At 45.6% G+C, this 10,557-nt stretch overlaps 1 protein-coding gene across 1 annotated transcript; it reads right to left on the minus strand.

Annotated features, from left to right (window-relative positions):
- Positions 1-290: 290 nt before the first annotated feature.
- LOC136760111 (BTB/POZ domain-containing protein KCTD8) lies at positions 291-6,885 on the minus strand. The gene has a single exon (XM_066715380.1). It carries the CDS (start codon positions 6,632-6,634, stop codon positions 5,762-5,764), a length of 873 nt encoding a protein of 290 aa, XP_066571477.1. The 5' UTR covers positions 6,635-6,885; the 3' UTR covers positions 291-5,761.
- Positions 6,886-10,557: the final 3,672 nt, after the last annotated feature.

Consider the following 10,557-nt stretch of genomic DNA (forward strand, 5'->3'; position numbering starts at 1 on the left):
CTCCTCTGAAGAGGCGTCCTGACTGCAGTGTGTTGAGGTACTATGCAACAACCAAATAAACGCAGCTGGGAACTAAAGGGAAACTGAACTGACATGATTCATCACAACCGGCCATAGAAGCAGCCAACGGGAGCCACTGATCCTGCCTTAGCCTCTCCAACACTCTCTGTAAACTATCTTTCAGTGGTGTTGGACAGAGAGAAAAGATAGCTTTGGAAATTGTAAGACAGCACATAGACATTCACACACACACATGCACATGTGCAGAAAACACATGGGCGCAACCTGAGTTCATCACAAAATTGCTTTATTATCTGCTTCTGGTCACAGTAGGCATACTATTCTGAAGACATCAAATAAAAAGTGGATCTGCTGAATATTTTGGCACATGTTCATGCACGATTAAATTTTTGGCCATGGTTTTACACAATAGGGCACTACAACTGGCATCTGCAGTTAGATCCTGTAAAAAGGCATGAACCTTTCCTGTGCTTTGTATGCATTTACTTTTTTAAACAATGATTCTAGTTATTGATTTGCACTCTTCCTTTTCGTTGGTGTGTGTGTGTGTGTGTGTGTGTGTGGGGGGGGGGGGGGTGTTTGTCCTAAAGAGCTGCTGTCTGATCCCAGGCATTTTAAGAGACATAAACCAACAGATGAACACAGCTGCCCTGACATTAGCCCCTACAGTTCAAGACACATAGAAAAACACAGGCACTGCCAACACTAAGAGGCTGATGTTTCGTTGTTATTGTAATATGATTTGTGTTGTTTGGTTGTCTACACCTCCTTTGTGCTACTGCTGCCATGATGCCCCTGGGGCTGAGTGAGTCTGCACAGAATCCACAGCACCCCCTGCCTACCTGTGTGCACAGCCCCCTCTGGGACTGCTGCTATGCCGACACCCCCACCTGCCTGATTTTACATCAGATCATCTCTAGAAATGAATGGGGAGCTATATAGAGAGGGGAGAGCAAACAGACAGAAGTATTTGAGGCTGGAGGCAAGCCTTGGTCCCATTCTGACATCTCAAGCAAAGGAGGAGCCTGACACATCTAAGGGGCCTCTGATTCAGAAGTCAGTTTAATGACTTCATGAAAAGCTTAAATTTAATTTTCTGTTTGTCTGGATCATCCCCGGAGGCAGACAGGGCACTCTTTATGCCGCCCCCTGTATCTGTGCGCACAAGATTTTCAGATTAACTTCTTATAATTTCTCCCACTAACCCTTCCTGCAGTCTTGTAGTGCTGGCACAAGCAAATCTGCACTGTACCCACCCCCCAGCAGCAAAGCCATTGGGAAAGGAAGGCCCTGGCAGCTACACTGGGCCCATAAGTCCTGTATGTGGTCACTCACCCTTAACTACAAACCACTCACCACTCTGCACCAACTCTCATTAACACTGAATGCCAATCAGACTAAAAACACACGTTTGCAAATATACTGAAATCTGTTTAATATTTGTTAATTTTCTTACAACACGAAGTAATCATTTGTACAAGGCTATAAAACCTCTAATCTCTGGCTATACATGTGTAAGTGTGTGTATGTGAGTGTGTGTGTGTTAGTAGGCAGCAGAGCTCTGATGCACACAGCTGTGTTCCGATTTGCAGGACCACCTCATCCTGGTTCTTACTTCAGTATCGTCTCATGCCTGTGAGCCAATCAGCTGGCAGCTCTCTGCCAGCCAGAGCCCACATTGCTCCCCCTGAGCCACGAGCATCCCCCTCCCATTACCCCTCCTGGAGAGACTGCAGCAGCATACTGGAAGTTGGGGAGAGAGCAGCTCTGTCTGTCCCTACACACTCCTGGCCCCTCACAGCCTACCTCCAACCCTTTGGCACTGAGTGCTGGGGCACTGCAGATTTGGCTGTGAAATCAGCAGCTCACACTGAAATCCTGTCAACGGCTGTGATGCCATCAGGGGGAAAAAAACAAATATAGTTTTCTTATTATTTTATATTCTTTTTGTTTACTTTATTTAACACCAAACCATCTCAGATTCAGAACGGGAGCTACATGCAGACAGGACAGCGGCGCCCTGGGAACTGTGAGCAAGGCCTGTGTGCAGGCAGCTCTGTCAGGCATTCAGAGCCTGTGGGTTCCACCTCCCTGCCTTCACACAATGTAATTACAGCTACTGCCAAAAACCTCAGCACAACGTAGCCATTATACCTATCGAGAAACCATACATTTTTCATGAGGCATTAAACGCTTAATATTGGACAGCTACCCAAACCTGGAATGTGGCTTTCCAGTGTCTTTCCCATCTGAGGGAGATGTATTTAACTCAATGGATCAGAAATAAAAAAAATTCAATGTCTTTTAAGTGCATTATATTCCTCCCTGCGTGTTGCTGGAGTGAAGAGGTCGTGACAGCGAATGTTGAGGCTCCTTGGTGTTCAGAACCCACCAACCACTGGACCCCAGGCACAGGCAAAATCCCAGAACACCACCATTAACACGGCCCTCTCTGGACTAGTGACAGTATGGGACGATACCACACATCTCTGGTGCCTCACCCCTCCAGCACAGGGGCAGATAAACACAGTCCTTTCTATCCCTACAGCACGGGGGGCACACACCTCCCCGCCAGGGCCAGCTGCAGCCAGCCGTTCAGGCTCAGTGCCATTATGCTGCCATCACAAGAACCAGTCCTGAAAGCACGGTTTCAATGCACAGATGGGTCTGTAGGCAGAGGTGAAAGGGAAGGATTCAATCAGTCCTTTGTTTTGGGGGGGAGCTGAGCTGGATATAAATGCCTCTGTGAGGGCAGGCCACTCCTGTTCCCCCACAGTACACCTACTATGGCCAAACATGGCTAAAAAGACCAACCAGGTCACTTCCTGGACACACGCATGTGCTCGTAGTGCGCCAAGCCCCTCTATACACATACCCTCACTCGGCTGTCTGCAGTGCATCGGGACCAGGGCTCTCCTGAGGCTGCCAGCTCCACCAAGAGTTACAGCTCAGGAACATTGTTGTCTAATGCCTAGCAGCAAACCAGGGAAAATCCTTACAGATGGCAAACAACAGCAACTACTATGACACTGACTCTGGCGACACTGTGAGGAGCCACTGGGTGACCAGTGCATGCCAATGTGCAGAATACCAGACTGTGCACACAATTTTTTATGTTTGTTTTTTTTAAACCACAAGTTTGCTACTGCCAGATACTCTATATTTTAATCCCTCACTTAATTACAAAGAATAGCCGCCTTGTCTCGCAGTGCCTTCTAATCTGATGTGAGAGAGTCAAGAACTCTGTCCTTGTTTGTCACACTGCTTCAGAGCACCTCTACACTGTCCCAGGAAGGGGTGAGTGTGCACAAGAGGCAACGTGAGGTTGGATGCTTACACAATCGATATAAAATCCCCCCCCGCCTCTCTCCCTCACTCTACAGCTTCTACACTGCTGTTCAGCTCAGACACACACAGATTAGAGGATATTTCATGTTTAGTGTGAAAAAGCAGGCCCTTCTTAAATCCCTAAATGGGCTATTTCTTCAGGTTAAATCAAGGCCGTCATGCCACTAAGGCACAGACACGGATGTGACCCAAGCGGCACTTAATAGCATGCAGTGTAACAACTCAGGCTTTGTTGTTTATTTTACTTATCGAGGTGTACACAGAGACCACATCATAAAACACAGAGTGCACCCAGCTTTGCACCTAGTCCTGCTGCACACACAGCATTGTCTTCAGATCTTATCTTGTCTTATCAATGTAGTTTAAATGCAGACCCAGTGTTCCGCTCAGTCCTTTTGATGTCCCTGGCTTCTCTGTGATCTGCAGTGTTATCAGAGCATGGTTATTAGTTAATGCATTACAAAGGCAGGAGATATTGAAATCTATGTTTTTATACACAGCTACAGCAGTCCAGTTTCCCATGATGTGTTCCTGAGGATGTGACAGTGAGACTGGTCCAGGCTGCCCTCAGCAGTGAGGGAGTGCGCTCAGGAGACTGGTTCAGTTCCCTGCAGAGAGAGGGACTGGGACTCGACAATAATGAGTTATTTTCTTTCCTCACTTGAAAGTGGGGAAAAGGCAAGGCCAAGGGCTGGATACGTGGTAAACTCACTGAGCAAAACTGTTCCCAATTGAGATCTGAATCGGTGGTACTGTGCTGTCAGACTGTGCTAGTGTGCTGGGGCTCACACAGAAAGCTGTGTAGCCCAACATTGGCAGTGTGCTTTCTGTTGCCTTACATTAGCTATTATACAGCACCCCCCCTCCCCTCTCCACAGGCAGCTACTGGAGGCAACACTCCAAACACAACCTTGCCCCTCCCCAGAAAGCCTGCTAACCCACAGCCCACTCCACAGAAACCATCAAAACAGCCATGATACACATGAAAAACAGCAATCTTTATAACAATGCAGCAAACAGCAAAGCGAAAGGGAAGAAGCTCAAGATCAGGAACACTGGTGGAGTAATTGATAGGATGAATATACTTACTAGCCCTGGGTGGGGAAAGGCTGGTGTGAAAACTTCACATTGAGCTGCCTTAACCACGGGGGAGGGCGATTGGGAAGACAGAGCACTGTTTCTGCCTGATCAATACTAACCGTGCATCTGCTACTAGGCACTAATCCCCATTCGGAATATGAGACATTCCCCATCCATTTCACTTCTCCTACTGTCTGTACCCTCTGCAAAATGCATTTCTCAGTGGTCTTGCTTTCGTGCACCACAGTCTAGGCACAGAGGGTCTGGTCCCCTGACCGGACCCCAGCCCCTAGCCCCCACAGGGAGTACAGCAGGGCTGAAGGGCTGAGAGAGCAGCCACTGCCTGTAACTGCCTTGTACCTGCACCCTGAGGGGGTTACAAACTGGTAGATCAGTTAGTACAGCCAAAACAGTTTCTGGTTTATGAGGTGTTTAACGAAGGAAAAACTAAATCCAAGTAATAATAATGAAAATATTAGTAGTAGTAATAATAATAATAATAATAATAATAATAATAATTTAACAAGAATAAGACTGCCTTGTTCCACACACCCACTGAAAGCAGACAGAGGACCCTAGGTTGTTTAACTCAGTTTGATAAAGAGAACATCCAGAAAGGTTAGAAAACAGGAAATCCTGCGGCTGCACTCACTGACATTTTTTTTTTTTTTTACCCAATGTGGACTGGCATACTAGACGTGAACTGTAATCAAATATAGCACTTTTAGTATTTATGTACTACTATTCCACAGAGAGAACAGACGGTAGTCCACTGATTTGGTTGCCAGTTAAGAATACATGATAGGAGAAGTCCCCCGGGCAAGGCAGGCAGCTGTCCTCCTCTCTTTCTCTCCATTTCTCTCTCTCTCTTGCTGAGCTGAGGGTGGCTGGAGACCCCTCAGTGAGAAGGCCCTTGGCTCCCCTCAACAGCCACATGCTTTCAACACACTGGCCTCAGAGTGGTGAAACTGTTCTGGATTACTCTGCTGTATTTTGATATAATAATTAGAACAATAATGATGATAACATAATAATAAAAAAGGGGTAAAAACAAGAGGCGCAGTCTCTCCGCAGTGGTGACTGGCAGGCGATGGGCAGGGCCAGCGGCTAGATTACACAGGGATGGAGAAGAGTCTGGTGGGATGTGTTGGGGGGAGCACAGCCAGAGAAGGGGGCAGTAGAAGACAGTTTACAGTCATGGGGCAGTTTTGTGGGAGTCTGGGATGGGGGAAAGATTGGGGTACAGAGATGAGCGAGTGTGTGAGTGGGTGTGTGGGTGTGTGGGGCATGGGGGCATGACGGGGGTGTGAGCTCACTCACGGTAGAACACATATTCGGTGTAGCTGGTCCAGATCTTGTCGTCGGTCTGCTCATGGGCAAAGGCGCAGGTGCCCGTGGAGTTGCAGGCCACCATATGGAAGCCAGCGTCCGCCAGCCGGTCAAAGGCCTGCTCCAGGAAGGTGAACTTCAGGTAGTAGCGGGAGGTGTAGCGCTCGGGGGGGCGGTCGGGGTCGCGGCTCTCATTCAGTGTGTCTCCAAACACCTCCTTGGCCAGCGAGGTCTTCCCACACACCATAATCCTGGCCACACGCCGGAACTTGGCATCGGTTTGGCTATCACGGCCCAGCGTGTAGGAGCCACGGTAGCCAATGGTGATGAAGCCGGAGCGTCGGCCCTCTCCACCCACCCCACCAGCCCCGGAAGCTAGGCCGGCGCAGGCTGCAGCAGTGCCGCCCAGAGTGGAGAAGTTACGAAGCGTGTCAGCGTTGGGGGACGAGTCCTCTGGGTCACTCTGGCAACCATCATCCCCAAGCGAGTTCTGCTTGCTGATCTTGGGCGCCAGCAGCTTGACCAGCTCGGGCAGTTGGAAGAACTCTGCTTCGCGCTGCAGCCGCCCGCGCTCAGGGAAGTGGTCAGGTAGCACCAGCATCTGGTCGCGCATGTAGTCCAGGATGTAGCGAAACAGGAAGCCATCACGGTCCACAAAGAAGCGGCCCTTGGTGTCCCGCGCCAGCCCCTTGCTGCTCTTGCGTCCAAACATCTCGCCGAGTAGTGAGTCTGGCACGCTGGTAAGGGTGGAGTAGCGGGTGATGTACACCTGGCCGCCTACATTCAGCTCCACGATATCGGGGAAGGACAGCTCCTCCCCTGGCATGGCAACACTGGAGTTATCTGGCAGGGCCATGGTCGATTCTGGCAGGCAGACACAGCACGGTCCCTCTTGTACCCCCCTGCCCGGTGGGATCTTCCAATCTTCCCTGAGATGAGGTGACTGCAAGTGGGAGCAGAATGGCACAGGATGGATGCAGGGTGGTGCTGTGTGTTCACCCGGGCTGTGCCACTGTTTGACAGAGGGCTGGCCAACAGTAAGCCTCACCACTGGTGGTGCAAATGCCTGTTAGAGGTGCAAGATGCAAATCATATATTTGTATTAAAATCCCCCCCACCCACCCACCCACCCTGCTGGTAGAAAATGGTAAGAGGTGCAGAGGTGTTCAGAAAAGCAGGTAGTCCATCAGTTAATCTGCCCTGGGGGAAAACGCCTTTCCCTTCTCCTCTTCATTGTCATTGTCATTCTTCTTTTCCTGCCTTCTGTGCTGTATGAATTCAGTTAATGTATCTTCCCCCCTTCTGTCTCTATCTCTGTCTCTCACTCGCTGTGTGCGTGGTGGCAGCGAGACTCTGATACCTGGATCACTGGTGTATTCTCAAGAAGTGAGTCCACTTGCCTGTGGTAGCAGCCCGTCAGTCTTTCTGGTACTCTGCCTTCAGCACGGTAGTACGCATCGACACCGTCCCTACCAACACAGGCTCCGAGGACAGAGGATGCGCAAGAAAAGCATAAAATAAATTAAATCACAGCAGTAACCAGGATGGTGACAGCGTTCAAGTAGAAAAGCTGGCAGTTAACATCTGTTGTGGCGCTTTCCGTAGATCAAAGCTGTATCATGACGTAAAAATGTGCTGAAATAGTGAAATACAATACAAAAAAAATCCTATGTGCAGTCACGGAACTGTGCAGTCCCAAGCGAGAGACCATTCCCGTATAATTTAAACCACGTCTCCGGCAAGTGAATAATAGCAACAACAACAAAAAAAAGATACTAACAGTAGTTTCTGTAATTTCAAAACAACGACAATAATTTGCTTAATAGTAAAATAACGATAACATCAATAGAACGACAAGTGAGCCGTTACTTGAAAAAAAGGTTAATAGTCCACAATGGAGAACACACAGAAGGCAAACAAAAACGATATAATTATGTTTAACATGAAATGCGAAATAAGGGTAGTGGCTAAGACGAGCTCGGAATCCATGGCTGTGAGGAGCAGTGTTTTTATCCTCCCTCCCTCTCTCTCTCTCTCTCTCTCTCTCTCTCTCTTTCTCCTGTGCTGCTGCTGCCCGCTCCGCACTCTCTATACTCCCCATACTAACCCCACCCACTCGGCGTGACGTCAGACTGGCAGTATTCCAGGGGGTTGTTTGAGCGCCTCTCGAAGCACTGAGAATGCAGGGCGCAGCAATTATTTTATTATTATTGATTGGATAGATTTAAATACAACAATTAAATGTACAAATATCACCCGATGTTATTGATACGTTGAGCGCATCTACAATAAACACATTAACAGACATAAATGAATATTATAGAGAGAAACAAAACAGTACAATATATGGCAATACAACAACCATAACCAAGCATAAATGTAACGGTGTTCTGATCTTCAGTGGGCAAATCTATAGTTTAGGTAGAAAATGCACGCTGTGTCAGTTTTAAGGTTTGTTTTGCCTATGCTCATTCACACCTCCGAGGGACTATCGAAGTCGAGTTTGGTCCCCAATATGTTTTCTTTATTTTTTCTGTGTATACCATGAAGTGTTTTGCTGTGTTGTCGTCTAAAATCCGGGCACACGCAGCATTATTTTTGTTTCATCCCTTAAAAAAAAGGGGGGGGGGGGTATGGGTCTACTTTCAATTTTGTAAAACAGTCTATTGTTTAGAAAGAAATACAATTAAGGGAAAGTGAAAGCTTGCAATTGTCGTGCCAGAAATAGGGAATATCAGTACAGGGCGGTCGCTTCTCCGTACCGTCCCGTCAGCACCCGGGTGCAGCAGCAGCGTGTGTTTGCTGTTCTGCTACGCGTTCAACTCATACCACATATATGTACACCTTCTGTTCTGTAGATATCTACTAATGGCACGTACTTATGAAGAGGGGGAATAAGGTTTATGGGAGAGATGCCATTTTTAATAAAATGTATAACGTATTCTGCTCGTTTCTGTGATTTAGAAGGTGCGTGCTTGAATTATTTTAAATGCAACGAACTTATTCTGTGATCTTGTAAACAGCAGCAATTACAAAGTCTGTGTTAACACAGCAACACCTTGTGGACAGTCACAGTTTGTGTCAGATGCTTTAACGGAGACAGGTAGTATTAAACTAAATTTAATTCACAGCAAATTCAAATCGTTGTTTCTGCTGATTGAATAAACAATTCACCAGTATTTGCTACATAAACCCTCGGCCCCGCCAGGTGCCGAGAGAAACACAACATTAAGTAATTACATTTGAGTGTGCTCTGACAGAACCGCTGAAACCGGGCTCACAAAGTCGCATACAGATCTAACCTAACTGGTTAATTCCTTTTTCAACCCCCCAAAATATTGAATTATTACAGATTACGCCAATTAACTGACAGCACCTTTGGGAGGGTTTAGAGTGACATATCAATAGATGTGTCCATGGAATCACAAGGGCAGACGGGTGAAGGTCACTGCTCTTGTGTTTTCCACAGTTTTCTCTTTAAGAAGACTAATAGACAGAGAAGGTTTATTTTAATCAGTCTGTAGGATAGTTTGACCTTAACCATTTCATATAGGCTAGTTCTAATTCCGTTTCTGGTTGTCTTACTTTCTTTCTAGTTTTCATTAAAAAAGTGTAACGTATGTTATTTTAAATGCTTGGCAAGTTTCGATTTTTAAGTTTATGAAACAGTTAATTGACTACTACTAATAGATGATGGCCGATTTATATTATTATTATTATTATTATTATTATTATTATTATTATTATTATTATTATTAATAATAATAATAATAATAATAATAATAATAATAATAAGTTTCTTGTAAAAAAAAAAAAAACATCAGGTATGGACCTATTACGTACAATGTTCCCGAACAACAATCAGAACATTACTTAGCACGTTCAGATGACACCTATTTCTGCAAAGTGTTTAATCATATTTGACATCAACAGAATACAGCCAAACTCCGCCTGCACTGTAGCTAACAGTTACAATTATATTACTGCATTTTTTAAATGCTTTAAATTATTAGTGTAAACTGTATGTCGCCCTGGATAAGGACGTCTTGCTAAGAAATAAATAAGAAAACACAAGCAAAGGCGAAACAATGACTACCAAGTCTTTAATTATTATAATAAGTAAACAGCAACAACAATAATGTGTATAATAATCCAATTTCCATTCATAAAGATATATTAATTAAAAACAAACATTTAAAGGGGAACTCCACCGAAAATCCATATTTTCTCAGGTTATTCTATAAGTAGAAACATAGTCTGTGGAGTGAGTAGTTCATGTTCAGCTCATCCTGTGGGCCCTATTCATCAAAGTGTCGGTTTCAAAAATCTTTATTTTGGGCAGAAATAGAACGGTTTCAATAACTGTTTGCGATTCATCAAATGTGGATTTCGCCTTTCCCGACATCAGAGTGATAGTCACCACTGTGCAACTGAGTGGGTGCAGCTACATGGCTTTGGAATTTAATTATAAACAAAGCATGTTTTCAATGAAAATTATAGAGAATCGCTTTCTACATATTGCATGTTTTTATTTTATATATCCTTTATTCTCATCTTCATCAATGGTGCCAGTGATTTTGTAGGTGACTGTGCATACGTGTATATATGTGTGTGTGTGCATGTGTGTATGTATGTATGTGTGTGTTTCTTACTTAAACATAAACAGGGACATCACATGCTCTTAATGTATACGATGCCCCTGCATTGCCTCTTGCTAAATGATGTGAGCTCCATAGCTCGGCACTGTGTTATCTGAGGAGCTGAATTAAAGTGCTTGTG

Source organism: Amia ocellicauda, chromosome 10, assembly GCF_036373705.1.
Source record: "Amia ocellicauda isolate fAmiCal2 chromosome 10, fAmiCal2.hap1, whole genome shotgun sequence".
Classification (NCBI taxonomy): Eukaryota; Metazoa; Chordata; class Actinopteri; order Amiiformes; family Amiidae; genus Amia; species Amia ocellicauda.